This window comes from Lepisosteus oculatus, chromosome 2 (genome assembly GCF_040954835.1).
Source record: "Lepisosteus oculatus isolate fLepOcu1 chromosome 2, fLepOcu1.hap2, whole genome shotgun sequence".
Taxonomy (NCBI): domain Eukaryota; kingdom Metazoa; phylum Chordata; class Actinopteri; order Semionotiformes; family Lepisosteidae; genus Lepisosteus; species Lepisosteus oculatus.
In genome coordinates, this window is record NC_090697.1 from 49221938 (window position 1) to 49238652 (window position 16715).

The 16715-nt window shown below is 39.7% G+C and overlaps 1 protein-coding gene across 2 annotated transcripts in view; it reads right to left on the minus strand.

Moving 5' to 3' along the window:
* phip (pleckstrin homology domain interacting protein) overlaps nt 1-16715 on the minus strand; it is a 76082-nt gene that overhangs the window by 38032 nt on the left and 21335 nt on the right. For both annotated transcript variants that reach the window (XM_015348186.2, XM_015348192.2), the window contains 9 exons: nt 13185-13283; nt 8466-8619; nt 7567-7701; nt 6887-7015; nt 5002-5227; nt 3882-4019; nt 3103-3286; nt 1664-1769; nt 62-202 (listed from right to left, as the gene is read on the minus strand). In XM_015348186.2, coding sequence (XP_015203672.1) covers nt 62-202; nt 1664-1769; nt 3103-3286; nt 3882-4019; nt 5002-5227; nt 6887-7015; nt 7567-7701; nt 8466-8619; nt 13185-13283 — 1312 coding nt within the window. The remainder of the gene's footprint in view (nt 1-61; nt 203-1663; nt 1770-3102; nt 3287-3881; nt 4020-5001; nt 5228-6886; nt 7016-7566; nt 7702-8465; nt 8620-13184; nt 13284-16715) is intronic.

A 16715-nucleotide genomic window follows, 5' to 3' on the forward strand; every position in this document is an offset into this window, starting at 1 on the left:
CCCTGAATTTCATAAAACAGTTAAAAATGGATGGAAGAACCAAAGGCACCAAGTCCGGTACCTCTGAAGAGCTGTTCTCCTCCTCGGCCGTGTCCGCCTGCCTTCCAGTCTCTTCCACGGTTGCTCTGGTATGGTAGTTGTGCTGGTTCGGCTGCGGTCTCCTTCCTTCCCCTCCCTCGCCGGCCGGCTCCTGGACATGGTGCTAGAAAGGAGGAGGAGCAGCTTACTGAAACTGCAACATGACCTCTTTCAGCAGCGAGGATAACCATGGGTTACTCAACTCAAGAGACCATCACATGCACAAACTAGAGCGGCCGGGTAAAAAAAAAAAACTCCACCACTCAATTTCTGCCGATCTCAATGTCTCCTAGTTCCCCCTATACCCCCTCTCTCCTCGCTGTCAGGGGCGGGGCGTTGGCTCTGTGACTAAGGATCTGCACCTCTGGCTGGAAGGTTGCTGGTTTGTATCCTACAGCCAGCAGAGGACTCCTACTCCGCTGGGCCCCTGAACAAGGCCCATAACCCCAACTGCTCCAGGGGGCACCGTATAAATGGCTGACCCTGCGCTCTGACCCCAAGCTTCTCTCCCTGTCTGTGTATCTGTGTGTCTCATGGAGAGCAAGTTGGGGTATGCGAAAAGACAAATTCCTTATATAAGAAAATTTATATGGCCAATAAAGTGATCTCATCTTTCCTTAACTCCCCTCTCTCTTCTGCCACTTCCTGAGCCAACTCATTCTCCACTCACTCCTCCGTTACACAATGAACCATCTACAGAATACAGCACTGCTCAGTGTCCCATCATGTTTCAGCCATGTATAGGCAGCAAAATACATGCTGTATTGCACAAGTGCTCTTATATCTCTTACAATAATAACTCTTATTTAGTGCTAATCTAGAATACTGTACAATCAACAGAGTGTTTACACAACCGCAAGTGTTTAATTCTTTGAATGCACATTATACCTGCTAGGCAAATAACGTGAGGGGACTTCAGAGTGACTCAGGCAGGTAAATCTTCCAAAGTGCTTGTTAAACTCGTCCGCCTTGATATCATCAGACAGTTCGGTCTGTGCTTAGTAATCAGCCGACCGTGATTGGGGTACCCCTGGCAGGGTGTTGAGGTAATCGGGGTGTCCTCTGCTTGGCCCTTACAACTAGCTAAGCACACTACACTGTGGCTTGCTCGTCATTTTTAGCCATATTTTTTCGAAAATCTAACAGATCAATGTTAAAAAGATAACCAGTTCTCCCTGTCCGCCTAAATGAAATTTTGATTCCTAAAGAGGGAAATGTTCTCCCACGTTAAGAACCAGAAAACATCAGGACAATTTTCATTCTGACGGACGTCATGCTGAGAAATTCATTTCTGCTTTATTAAAAACAAAGCTGGGCTGCTGGTCTTAACAAGGAAATGTTGCTGTAGCTGAATTCTACTTGAAGAACTAGGTCATCATTCCCTCTGCATTTCTGACAGGTACCGTATTTAAGCTCAACACAGAATACAGAAACTGCAAATTGGTTAAAGGCTGCTGGTGCCTGGATTCACAATGTGAATTTGGTCAAAGGAAGCCCAGAAGAGAAAGGCCTATGATGCAGCCAAAGCCAAAGCCCCATGGTGCATCATTAGGGAGGAAAGAGACACGGTATGAGAAGGATTTACCTTGGCCTCCCTCTGAATCTGACTTGGCAGTGCTCTCTTCTTCTTCTCCGATTTGTAAATGCGGATCTCCTCTTCCCCTTTGGCTGTCCTCCATTTTTCCTGCTTACTGTAAATAAAAATATTAAAAACAGCTTCAACTCTCACTTTTTTTATTTTGCACCGTTACATTTTGAGGGCAAAAAAAATATATAAGAGAAGAAGAAATCACACGTAACGTTGAAGATAGCCCCCGGTCACAATCAAAATAACCATAAAAAAATACAAGGCAAAAACGTGGCTTTGAAATGGAGGCAAGAGCAGTGAGCAGTGTTACCACCTTGCAGTTTCATCTGTAGGGCGTGACCGGTCAGTACTGGAGACTCAGCCTCCTGCTACAAGCTGTGCTGGCAGACTAGCAGGCGCCACTTCTCACACTGGACCTGAATTTTCAAGACCTGTGCTACAGCAGAGCGACCAGGGACCCTGAGCTGTACCAGGTCATGTCCTCTGGACAAGATGTTCGAGGCCTTTACTACTAAGTCATTATAGTATAACAAAGCCTCCTTAAAGTTTCCTCCTCGATTCAACTGGTGAAGCAGTTTCTCACTTCTCCTCCTGCACTGTTGGACAGTGGGGCTATTGGCAAACAGTGGCTGCTGTGTGTCACCCAGCGGTGGATGATGTGGGTCCCCTTTTACAGTATATGTAAAGTGCTTTGGGGTCCTTTGGGATGAAAACTATTACAATGCAAATGCAAGAAATGAATTCAATTAAAATCGCAATGCTGAATAACAATATACCCACAGAACTAAATTATTTCACATAAATATAATTAAGGTTCACTTTGTTTAGCTTCTGAACAAATTCTAAACAGAAATGGGCTGGTTGAAAATCAGATTTTAGAAATGTTATGTCTCTTGGCTAAATAATCAAGTAATAGAATATTGACATTTACTGGAAAAATGAATATTGTATAAATAGATGGTATAAAGTTGCTCCAACAGGCTAAAACCCACGCCAAGTTTGCTGAGGAATTGCAATAGCAGCTTTTTTTAAAATTGTGCAATGGATTCTTCTGGCCACAAGCGTGATGCTGCAAAAACTTCTGAACTCCAACATTCGTGAAGGAGTAGAAACTAACATTACATGAAATAATTGCAATTTTCCACTAGCTTCATACTAGCCACCACAGTTTTATTACTTCTGTTATTTCATCCATCTCTTAAGCGATCTTATGGGCGATCCACGCCTTTCACATATTTTTACTCGCACTACATAGATACACAAACAATCATTTATGTCCCTCCAGAATACAGCTGCAACGGTCCAAATCCAGTGGTCCATGACTTGATTTGCTCCACTATGACGTACACACACAGAAAAGTCCTAAGCAATATTCAGTGGCAGGCATTTTCCGGAACGGTCTTTCTGAATAGATCCCCTGCCGGGCGCTACGGTACCTGGCTATTGCGGGAGGTAACTCCGGCACCAGCACTCGGCGGCTCCAGGCCACGAGGTCCCTTTCGGTGGCGATCTCACTCCTGGGCGCGTTGCTGTGCATCTGCCGTACCCCCTCAATCTGCCCACTGCGCCGCAGCCCCACGTTGGGAGGGGAGTGTACCTCTGAGGTAGAGCCCACAGAGCCTGATGGGACACAAAAGCGCAGAATCCTCAGCGCTAGTATGAGGGATGCTTGGAAACAAAGACAATGCCTGCATTTATTGTTTGATAGGCTAACTCTTCAGCAATTGTTTTAGACTGTTTACGCCAGGTTTAGGCTGGGTTTACTCATTTCTTTTTAGAACACTTTAAATAATTCTTAAAGAAAAAAATAAACAGCATCTGCAACTTTATAGTCTATTTTTTTTAAATTGGAACAATGACTGACTTGGTTCCCTTCAAAACCCAGCACTGGGATGATTTACTCCGTGTAAATAGTCTCTGCTGGTGGTTCTCAAGAAAGAAACCACCTCCAGGAAAAAGGGGATAACAGTCTCCAAGGAATATCCCTGCTATTTAAAGAAAATAAGCTCACAAGCTTATCGCTAGAGCGCCCCAAAGATCGTCTCGGAGGTTAAGATTATTGTTGGCTTTTTCATTATTTACATATATGATTAAGCACCACCTCAAACTGCTCCATTTTCTTCTGGTTTCCTACACATCATCACTGTACTTTCTAATCCTCTGGAACTACCATGTAACACAGTAGGTAGATTAAAGAAACAAACAGATTCTGCACCTCTGTTTCCTCTGTTCAAGCTGCTGCTTCCTGCGTCCCCAGACAGCCTTTGATCCTGCTCCTGCTGCAGCCGTTGAATCATAGTGTCCAGGGGACTAGATCCGTCATTAACCTGCTGACTGAGAACTTGATTTAAACCTGCAAGGCAAATAATTGTCTTCTTGAGACAGATTTCAGAACTGTGAAACTGTGTTTACCCTAGCAGCAGGACAGCTCTGGTTCAAATTAGATTAAATAGAGTAAGTATGAAACTCTTAGGGTAAGGACGAAAAAAAGACCTGAAAGCAGAACATGGAGAAACCAACCCTTTAAACATTCCCTGAAAGTCATTTGTGTCAACAGAAAACCTACAAAGCTAATTATTCTGGAAAAAACTATACATCATGTTAAATACTAGCACCTAAATTCTTCCTGAATCCCCTGAAGTTAATTTAATCAGACAGGTTAGCTGAAAACAAATTCTTGTTCTCATTCTTGAACTTATTTGCAATGATGACTAAACCACAAAATAGTTCAGGTGGGTAGCTGTGTCAGCATGTGTAGTTTGCAAAGGAAGAAGTAAAAGGTTTATTCCGAAAGACGTTTCGGCTGTGCAGCCTTCTTCGGGTGTGTCAGGTGTGTCAACACACACCTGAAGAAGGCTTCACAGCCGAAACGTTGTGTTTTCGCTCTTCTCTTTTCAGCATGGAATAAACCTATTACTTGTTCCTTTGTAAACCATAAAATGCATATCATCAAGAGATAAAAGCTGCAGAAAACTTTAATTCAAAGCTCAAAAAGAAATAATGAATTGTATGAAACAAGCTCAACCTAAACTGATAGCTCTTCCAAAAGAGCAGTTCAGACCCTCAAAGCCTATTGTATATACCATTGTATATACAGGTAACTAACAACAGCAGGTTTACATATAACTATTAGGATGAAAAAAGGTTGTTTTAAAATAACACGCCAAAAAACACTACTAAGAGAAAACGTATGAGTGATTATTATTTCCACCAGCGATTTTGCTTTCTTTATAACAATTTCCTGAACAAGAGCGGCATTGCTGTATTAAGGCCCCCCTCCCTCTTTCCTCGCACCACGGCCTGTGCCCAGGACCAAGACGAGTGCAGTCTCCCACCTGAGGAGGTCATGCCCATCTGCGGAATGAGCTGCTCGTCTCGGCAGTTCTCCCGCCCGGGGACCAGCCTCTGGAATCTCGCAGGGTGTGGGTTGCCATCCACGTCCACCAGGAACGGGGGAGGCATTAAATGCGGGGCCTGCTGGGTCTGCTCATCCAGGACGTAGTTGTTAGCGTCACGGATCAGGGGCCGGTAGTCCGTGTGGAAGAACATTTGATCTGCGATCTGGAACACGGAAAGGGAGCGAACTTACGGCCAAGAGTGCAAAACCCCCTCAACACGCCGAACTCAGAAAGCCGAGAGAAAAAACTGTCTTGAGTGAATGACAGGGTGGATGTCATTGCTGTGACCCGGAGATAAAAAACACATGGAATAATTCATAAACATGCTCGGTTAACAATGAAACAAATTCAGAAAGGTTTTCCTATCTGCATATTTTAAAAAAGTTCCAATATTGCATTTTAACCTTAGGCTCTGTACGTTTGCACACCGAAGTGGGGTACACTGTACTATTACAAAAACGAATATGCATCACGAAATGTACAGTAGCACATTTTCTCTTTATCCAATAGGACTGATTTTCTTTTTTATGTTTGTCTCTTTCACACTCATTCTAGTTTCGGTACTCCTATATGTTGGTGACACCTTACATTCCTAGACCACTGGTGACAGGTCAAATTATTAATTTTAGCAGTTAGCAGTTTCAGAGTACAGTGGAGCATGACAGTAATTAACCCACATCTGTGGTTTTCCTCCCTGTAAGACCAGGGTGCTTTGCTCAGAAACCTCCAAGAATAACATGGCAGGAGAAAGCTGTAATTATGTTCTCTTTGCTTTCTGCTTCACCATCATCCCAATCAGCTTCCAGCACCACACACTTCGCAAATGCATATGAGAGTAAGGAACAATCATAGAAAGGAGAAGTGAAATAAAATCTTAATACTCAAATATTAATATTTTGCTTTCTGTATAACCATTCCAGAGACATATTACTGTATCAAGGCTTTTCTCTAACAAAACCTTTCCCCCCCCCCCAACTGTTTTTTAGATGAAAATTAACAGCAGAAATGTTACATGGGAAACAAAATATTTATTGTATTTTTACTACATGAAATCATCTGGGTGCAAACAAGTGAGAAAATGAGCATACCTATTCTTTAATAGTCAACAGAAAGAAAAAAAAGTACTAACTCAGTCAAACTTACCCAAGAAGCCAACATTATTATCAATATCGAATTCAAACAACTGACTGTGGACTAACTTTTAATTTATTTCCACAGAAATAAAAAAATCAAGATATTCACATGCCACTCCCAATGCGATTCCACATCTTTGAACTTCTGACACATCTTCTACAATTCTACATCTGTCCTGAAGTTCTGACCAGAACCTCTTTCAGTCGTCTTTGACCATCTTCCCATCTACAGCTTTCTGTTTATAAGACAAATGTGCTGGAACTTCCTTCCATCTCTGAGAGCACCACTATGAACAATTCTCACTTCATGTTCTTTGGCATTCAGTTTAAACCATTCTGTCTCAGCGAAGCAGAGGTGAGGAAGATTTCAAAAAAACCCAGCAACTCACAAACTCTCTGCGGAGGTGTGAGAGAAAAGCATTTTGTATACAAGCATGCATTCTGTTAGAGCCTTGTGTTCTGGAAATTTCACAACTCTGAACTAGCCTTTTCTGTTATCTTATCTGAAAATTTCCATAACCTTCAGGCATAAACTTGGTTTTACTAAGGAATTCACATCTATCGGCAGCATAATTTCTTGGACACCCATAAGATACCTGTTAGTTAGCAAAGTCTGACCCCACAGGAGGCACAGGTTCCGGCACTTGAATGAGTCATTCAGAACAGGAGTAGACAAAAAGATTTGCTACCTTGTCATACTTGCTGCTGGAGCCAAAGCCAAAAATGAGGAGGTGCCCATGAGAGTCGGTGCAGGCAAAATGTTGTCCATCTGGAGAGCACTTACAGTCGAACACTGCGCCGTGACCCTGGCCCTCGATCTGACAAGCAGCAACAAGCACAGGGTTTCCTCAGACAAGGCAGGCTATACAGAATGCATCTTCCACAGAATCGGCTTCAGAAAGAAGTTAAACTTTCAATATTTACTCTTATAACACACGTAATTAAAGAAAGAAGCAAGAAGTTTTGAATGTTGGGATTTAAAACAAAACAGTTTGAAATATATTTCCTTAAAATTGTTGAAGCCTTGTTATCATGTGGAACCATGTTATCAACAATTTAATTATCATCACTGTTACAAGCATACAAATGATCATTCTAAGAGAATGATTTTGCCAACTATCAGTTCCGAAATACTTCTAAAATTCAAAATAGTCGAATATACAGTAAGTTTGAGTTACAACTGCACTAAAGAATGACTCAAGAAAACAGTTACCACAGAGATTTATGACAGATAGAAACAGAAGAAAAAGAGCATACTGTACTGTAGGTCTCAGCCTGAAATAATCAAAAAAGGGGTTTTATTTGTCAGGATATAATCCCGAAAACTTATACAAGAAACTGAAAAGCAGTGAAAAAGTTTTCCAGTTACCATATTGAAGTAGGAGCGAATTTTGACTCCTCTTACAAGGTCCCATACTATGGCATTCCCATCATGTCCTGCGGAAAAGAGCACTCTGGGATCAAACGGATGAGGTTCGAGTACAAAAACTTCATCTTCATGTCCCTGTAAAACAACATACAGTCCATTGAATAAACACTGAAGAGTGTTCCCACGTTTATCTTAACAGAAATTAGACATTGTAAGGGTATTATACTAGTTATGGTGCAGAATATTTTGAATGCACAATTTATATAAATAATATTGAGTTAGTGTTTTGCCTAGGAGCAGAAATTTTGTAACCAGTTGTGTTGGTAGAATAAGGGATGTGTTAAAAAAAAAGAGAATGTCTTGGTCTCAAGTCATTTTCAATTCTGGCAAATGAGCTTAAATGGATTTTATCCCAGATATGATGTAGAAGAAAAGTGTTAGAACTTCATGTTTCACCAGTTACACTTTAACCTCTCCTTAACATATGAAAAAACAACAAACACAGACATTCCCATCTATCCATCCCTTTCCTAGCCACTGTTCTAATTTAGGGTGATGGGGGAGCCAGAGCCTATCCCAGCAAGTAATGGACACAAGATTGAGGAGTAGACGGCATGCCAGTCCATTGTGGGGCACACACAGACACAAACTCACAACAGGGCCAATTTTCCCAGAAGCCAATCAACCTACCAGTATGGACTGCAGGAGAGACCAGAGCAACCAGAGGAAACCCATGCAAACATAGGGAGAACATGCGAACTCCACACAGATAGCACCACATATCCAAGACTTAACCCAGGGCCCTTTTCGTTCCCAGGCAGCAATGCCAACCACCTCGTCCTACAAACATTTCACTTTTTTTATATAACAGAGCAAAGGTAAACTGCATCATTACTTACCATTAGGACATGTATGAGCTGTCCAGTATAGGAGTTCCAAACCTTCAACGTAAGGTTATTCACAGCTGTTATAACCGTGTTGTCATGTCGATCCCAGGCCACCATTGTGACTTTCAGTTTATTGACTTTGTCTTCTACGGGCGGTGGATTGTTCCTAGAAAAAAGTTGAGAAGTATTTTGTTTTACAATAGTACACCTGCTCACAGTGCACTCACAGTAAACTGTTAAAAGAGGAGGAAAGACGAGGTCTACCAAGAAAGAAAGCATGGCCGTTCTGTATCAGATAAGGTACCATCAAAAAGAAAGTATAAAGAGAATGTGAAGTCACGTTACCAAGGTACAGTGTATGAATAGTGAAAACACACCGGCTTATCCAACCAGATCTATTAACTTATTTTTTTTAAAGACCATCAAGTAATTCACTGTCACATGTGCTTTATCAGGGGCACATCTTTAGCAGTCTATGTTAAACTGACTTACAGTATACCACTTTTCCACTGGTGTACCTAAGCCATTAGGGCTCTGCTAGTTATTTCTCTGGGAACTAGCCCATGTACCTCCATCACAGCACAGTAATGGCTCAGCTGTAAGTGGACTAAGGGTCAGGGCAAACAACTTGTGTGTTATTACTCTGCTCCAGTCAGTGCAAAAGACAGAAAAAAGTGATGTATGATACTGTAGAGAGGAACAAAGGACAATTCAGCCCTTGCCTGCCAAGTATATCTGTTACAATCTGGGTACAGTCTTGGGTTCAAGAAGAGCTGGAACCTTCAGGCCTTAAATAGACTAAGTGCTTGATGTAACTTGGAACCAAAATCAATTAAAATGTGTAATCCAAAGCAGTGCCACAGAAAATAAAACAGTAAAAATACAAATGTATACAATGGGTATATTTGACATGTTTCTCAGAATATGCACACTATTTGTCTCAGAATATTTATTCTGTAGTTCCTCGCCACAAACAGTAGATGATGTGTGCCATCATGTGCCACACGCAGGGTGTGCAGTGGAGAAACATTACAGCCACACTGGGGAGAGTTGTTTCACAAAAGAGTTCCCGACATGAAACAAAGCGCTAGATGTGTCTGTAATTCAGCAGTTCCACAGCTGAATCCAATTTGTACACCACATGAACATGCAATAAAATGGAAATGGCAGATTCACCAAACATAGCATTTTATGATAAATATTAAATATATTTTTTCTGTTTAAGTGTAAATCTTCATTCAATCAGAAGCCATCAAAAATGACTTGTGCATGTTTACTTATATCTTCTATCCTAAACATGATAAGTGACAATTATAATCTGATAACTATAAGGGACATCACAAAACTAGATAATGTGATACACACAGATAAGACATGTAGCCATGTTTTTTTGCTAAGGCCTAAAAAATATTTAGATGCTTATCTGTTTGTATGATCTATTCTGATAATATTCACGTACCTTTTACAGAAATTAAGACCTCTCAATGATGTCCAGCATATGCTTTTGAACATTACCTATTGTTTCTAACACACAGAAAATCAAGAAAACAATTTTTAAAAAAATAGTTCCAACTGCAAGTTAAAAAAAAAATAGAATTTATCTTTTACTTTTTGTCTCCCTGCAATGAGTTCCTTTATCCATCCAAACCATCTGAGTTTCTTTATTTCTTATCCTTGTACAGGCTAATACAAACTACTCCTTACACCTTGCCTTTTGTTAAGCTCAGTAAAAAAAAAAATCCCAGGCAAATACATTTCCAGGAAAATTGAATTATTCATATGTTCTCAGTCAGGCAAATTCATCCAAATTAAACGAAGCTTCTCAACTTGGTCACATAATTGAACTTGCATCTTGCCTTTATTATTAAATCAGCTATACAATTTATCTAAGAATTTCAAGATGATTCAGGTACACGACGTGTGTGTACAGACTGTACATCACCTCCTTGAAGAAATGGTGTGTGTGTGTGGGGGGGAAACACTCTCAAGAGAGAGTTAATTTTCCACCCCGTAACCTGATCACATCAGTAGCTAATCAAGCCTATGTTAGGTCGGTACCTGGGAAGGAGACTCCAAGGATAACAAGGATCACTGCTGAAAGTGGTGTTAACGAGCCAGCAGGAGGCACTCTCCTGTCAGGACAAATCCTCCAATTCAGTGCCAAAATACATTTACAAAGGAAATTACGCTATTGCAGGTGACAACTTTCAGGCGATACTTTAGAACAAGATCTTAAAGTTGGTGCTCCCGAAGCCTAGGGATGTTCAAACCAAATGAAACATGACTTAAGTGGACTTTGGGGTTACACAACCTGGGTACAATTAAAATCCTCCTTATTTCATCAGGGCGCAGTCATTTCTCAGCTCTCCACCTGATTCACTGTGTAGTGGGGCCGCGGGAGCACAATGGCTCCTGCACATTTCCCAGGAGGAGAGCTGCACTTCAGTGGGGGATAAAGGGAGTCGCCTCTTACGGAAAAGAGGACAACATATAGACATATATAAAAGCTATCAGGGACCAGGTGGTAAACTCTCTCTTGCAGATCATTACAGGCGCAAAGTCAAATTGCAGCCTTGCAAGATGACCAATTACATGTCAAAGTTTATTTTTGCTTTTCTCTCAGAATGCACTGTTACTCTTTACTTCACTGCTGAAAAAGCATCATCCACTTGTTGCATTATATCCTTAAAAGCCCTGAACTGAAATAAGGTGTGCACACAGTTCTGAATTATAGACCTCAACCCTTCAAAACTGTGGAAACAGTAGTAAAGGGGGCATCTGTTTCTTCTTTCTCACAAAGACAAACTATAGCGCTCAACTAAAAGGGAGGGGAATGTTCCTTTAGCTATCATTTTTTCACTAAATTAACTATACACCACACACTAAAAGATTCATACAACTAAGGTATTTCAGAGATCAGGAGAACACTTTTTAAAAAAAATCAAGTAATACAGAAAATGTTCTTTCTTATTACTATTACAGATTATATATTCATTCAGTTTAGGTTTCACTGAAATTCATGTGGTGAATCTAAATTACATTAAATCCCATGTAAAAAAGAAAATAATTTTAGATGCAATGCGATGCCCCTTTATCATGTGACCAGTTACAGTGTGGTATCAGTTCAAACACGGTCAGACCACTGCTCCCCAATTTCTCAGTGAATGAAAGTTGACTCAAACACTCCAGAAAAACAGTACGAAGCATAACTGAGCAGAAAGTGAAAACTGGTCTGGTGGACAGAGTGAGAAAAATTGAGACCCTAGCAGCATTTTCAAAAGATACACACAACACCAGAGAGAATATTGTGTGACTGACCCAAAGATAAGACATTTCACGGTACGACTTCAAGAATGGCTGTTCAAGGGGAATCAAGTGCTGTATTTCGTACCAGTAATTATTATACTTTTATTTTCTTGATATCTGCAGGACCATTAACAAGGAATCTGGGTTTGGTACAACACTGTGAGCATAGGTAGGGAAACTTGAAAAGCACTTTGATAATAAGCCTGATTTTTAAAGCACACTTGAGGTGGCTGTGAAGTTTTAAAATGTTTTTTTTCTACATGGGGAAATAGAACTTCAGGTCAAACAGCTTCAGAATGGTTTGTATATTTGATAAAGTATGGTGTATATGTCTTGTAAAGAAAAACAGTGGATACATTTGCAAAAAAAATGGCCTATTAACTAAAATAGGTAGCTTTTTAACTTAAAATTATTTTTGACCTGTTAACAAGCCACAACAAGAGTAGTTACCGATTTAAAATGTGTTCTTGATCCTTTAAAACTCAGATCACTGCTGAGGTGCTTTCATATTTTCAGATAATGTGAGCCCTCAGTCATGTCACGCCCTTCTCTTTTTCCATAGATACATTTATACCACTGTGACTACATTATGTGAATCAAAATTGCTTAGAATAACCTTAATTATTAGGATTAATAAAATCACAACATATGCACTTCAACCTCCAGTCAGACAAAGCAAGAAATAGGCAATGTCAAAATCAGTTTTAAACTAAACAGAGCAGATTAGATGTTGAAAAGAAACTCAAGAAAAATGAACTAAAACCTAAAACACTGAATTGCGATACTATAGAACATGCAGCACTTATGCTGCCCATATATTTGCTTTACATTTTCTTTCCAAGAGTAAAAACTTATTTCCTATTTGTTTTCAAATGTCATCATCATGAACCATCCTTGGATTCTATATTATTTATACTTTAGAACATTAAAAAAAATAAAATGAACAAGAAAGAGTGGTGCTGGCTTGGTATCTGTTACATATAAATCTGTTAGTGCGGCTTGCGGGCTCTGGAAATCATTTCGGAAACAAAAATGCCAGCACTCATTGTAACACAACACACAAATAATGTGGCCTTCTGCTTCACAAACGCCAACCCCCACATTACAAGCGGGCAGCGCTGCATAATTTATAATGAAAGTTGGTTAATGAAGCAGCTTAGTGCAGACGAGCAACAACAAAAAAAACCACTTAAAAGTAGTGGTGGCTGTGTTGGTTTAAGGTTTTTGTACGTCGCAGGATACGCACCCAGACAACACGGTGGCCACAAAAACATACAAATAACGAGGTCTTACACTTCTCCAATGCCAACTCCTACATTCTTATCTCGCTCTATAATTTAGAGTGAAAGTTGAAGCAGCTTAGGCTAGATGAAAGATGGCAACAAAAAGCCCTTCAGAGCTCTGGTGGCATTGCTGGGTACTCACCCAGACAACTTGGTGGCCATGTCCAACAGGATGCTTTTCCACTCCTGCTGGTGGAGCTGCCATATCCGCGCCGTCCCGTCCCGGCTCCCGCTCACAAACCTGTGGAGACGGATGGACACAACGTCACAGCTGCCCCGGCTGAACAATTACACTTCGGCAGATCTGAGCAAAGTGAGGAAAGGGAGCAGCAACAGAAAAAACCTCGCCCCTGATGCTCTGAGGAGTTCCACACGTCAGAAGGAAAGAATGACAGCATCATGTATGCCAAGTCAAATTTCTGCTATGCTCTTCGACTTGGCTGATGATGAAATAACAGCGGTTAAACACTGAGAGCCCTGGAAATAAAGTCATTAAAGTACTGGGTCAGTCAGCGCAAAGTCAAGGCAACAGGAGGAGATCAGTCCTTTAGAAAATATTCCATAATACATGACTGTGAGTTCCAGTAGTTAAATGACATGGATTTCTTTTTGAAGTATTTTATTTTCCTTCTGCAAAATCTGAAATGTATTGCTTGGAAAAAATGCAATATTTCTATATAAGTCAACAACACAGAGTGCACCTTAACACAACAGGAACATTAATGAAAGAACGAATGAAAGCAGAGATTCTGGGAAAAATATTTTCAAAAGGTTGAGCTAAAACTGAACTACGTTTTCACAATGATGGACTTTTAACCACCTTTACCCTTAATTGTAACTAATATAAGAAGTTCAAGTAGGTACTGTCGGGATGTGTAGGCTACAAAGGAACAGCTAAAGGTTTACTCCACACTGAAAGGAAAAGCAAAGTGAAACAACATTTCGGCAGTGAAGCCTTCTTCAGGTGTCCAGGCTCCACAGCCTCTACCTGTTCCTTTAGCCATTAGAATACTAGTATACAACATATTGTAAAACACAAAATTAAAATTAATGGATTATTAAATCTTAACTTCAACCCATAAACAAATCACAAAAACAACTTTTGCCATGACTGACTTTGGGCCACATTCGAATTGTGAATCACGACTTGGGGAATCCTGGTCATAGTCGGCTGATAAAACAGATAACCAGTCGGATCAAAAATCTTCACATACTCGAAACGATGGCCTTTAACAGCTAAGCCACTCAGGAGGCCATAATTGCTGATTTTTGTCTGGCAAAGACTTCTTCCTTAAATCCAATGGAATCCTGCCAGGAAGTACTGGGTTTGCAATTTATATTTGGCAGATAGGCTGAGGTTTTCAGTTAATCTAGGCCTTATTGCTAAAATGGACTAATCCTTAAGTGCCATCACATCTGGAATATCATGTCCCTCCCTGGCTATCATGTAAAACATAACATAATACTGCATACATAAGTAAAATTACTACAGAAATAAAAATAAGTTGGAAAATGGGCAATGAAAAGCTTATCTGTGTAGTGAAGGCAGTATGAGGAAAATAGTGATATATAACACAGTTTTCCAAATGAGGAAAAATTCAAGATAAAAGTCTTCTAAACGAAAATGAAAACTTACTGTTTTGCCAGAGATTCAGCAATGAAGTCTCTAATGGGTATATGGAATTAAGTGGCAAACATACCGAGGATCTATCATGATAAATAACAGCTAACAGGGAAGGCAAATTTATCAAGGACGTTCTCGAATCATTAGACCTCAAGGCTGAGCACAAACAAGACTTGACCCTTCATTTATTTAATAAGAGGAATTCATTTATATGAAATGTTTAATGAAATCCCTGTAGCAATAAAATGGGCAGACATTAATTTCTCAATCTCATTTATCAATCTAATTTTAAGCTGTACAACACAGTCATAATGCAACAGTAGGACATGAGTAAAAGGTGGAATCTGTGGCTGATGGGCAAGAAGAACATGAAGAGAACTTGGAAAAATAAACAAGCAGGAATGTAAGCAATTCAAAGCCTTCTTTCCATTCTATTTCACCAGAAGGAAAGAATGTAATAACAATCAGAGAATTCTGGTTTATTATGAAATGAAAAAGGACAGCAGGGCAAAACAATCCTCAGCTCAGTTCAACTCATTCAATTTGCTCAAGCATAACCCTGCATTTAGCAGCACCTGCTTTTACTTTACAACATGATATTTTTCAATACCGGTATTTAGGACATACCAGGATGCTTTATAAGATACTCTAAATTTACAAAAACGTTACAGTTTGCTATTTGCCTTTCTCTTTGTAAGTAAAAGTGTATAATTAAAATGGGAGTAACATTTATGAATTCCAGAGTAGGTTACTGTATTACCACTGCCACTATTATTAGTAGTATCAATCCAGACTGACAGGAACATAGATGGAGCAAAATCTTGGCTAATCTTTGTAAAAAAAACTACCTCAAATTTAAAACTGGGACAAGAATCCACCTCTTAGTAGAACAATGATCCAAGGTACAAGGTCAATGCTACACTGAATAATAAAAAATGTACCTATTAAAGAATAAAAAAACTGAGTGTCCTTGAGTGGCCCAGTCACAGCCCTAACTTGAAAAGTCATGAAAACTGCTCTCCATAATTGGACAAGCCAACAGTAAGGTTGGCAGAGCCGTATGGCTATAATGAATATTTGGTGAAATAGCTGTAGCCGGCATTCTTTTCTCTTTAAATTGAGTTGACATATTCAGAAATTAATTTTACCCATAGAAATCTTCAATTGGATTTTGAAGAAAATACTCAGTTTAAAAAAATGCAAAGCTTTATTTTTTCAAATTTCACAAAAATGGAAACAACAAAGGTAGGGCGTGGATACTTCTACAAGGCTCTGCAAGTAGGACTCTCCATCAAAAACCTAAGGCAATGTGAGAAATTGCAAAGTCTCACAAGGTCACATAGTTCTTGGTTTATTTGTTTTTAAAACTCTGCTGCATCATCCTCACTGTAGGGCTCCAAAGTTAGTTTATTTTCCCTCTTCAGTTTTTAACTGAACAGAAACTCCTGCTCTGCTCAATAGTTCTACAGAAAAACCTACAAATGTAAAAGGGCATTTCTTTATTCTGATGTAAGACTACTGAAAATATGGAATCAACGGTGTACTTAATAATTTACAGGGCTTAATCGAGAAATCAGGACAGTTTAGTAGGATGACATTTAAAATGTTAATTAACCATCAAACTGTAAAATCAGATTAATTCAGATCCTCAAAATGAATTTCCTTTGCTAACAGAGAAGTTCTAATTCAGGGGGTGGATCACAGAAATAAGGAAGGACATCCAGTCCAGGGCATTCTGAACAAAAAGCAGTGTCAAAAATTGATTTTTGAAGAGGTTCTCTCATGAACAATAGCCATAGAGGTTTTTCAACAAAAAACAAATCCTAATGTACTTTATATTCTGTACCTGTTCTTATATGGCACAGAAAATGTGACCAAGAAATGTAAACAGTTCAAAAATGTTTCTGACTGAAAAGGCAGAACAGGCAGCATCAGTGTTAATTTTACTATTCTGCTTTGCTTGGGCCATCTCCTTTAGTTTTTCAGCATTTCATGTATCCCATTAGAGCCAGTTTTGGATTATAGTTTCTCTTTCCATTTTCAAAAATC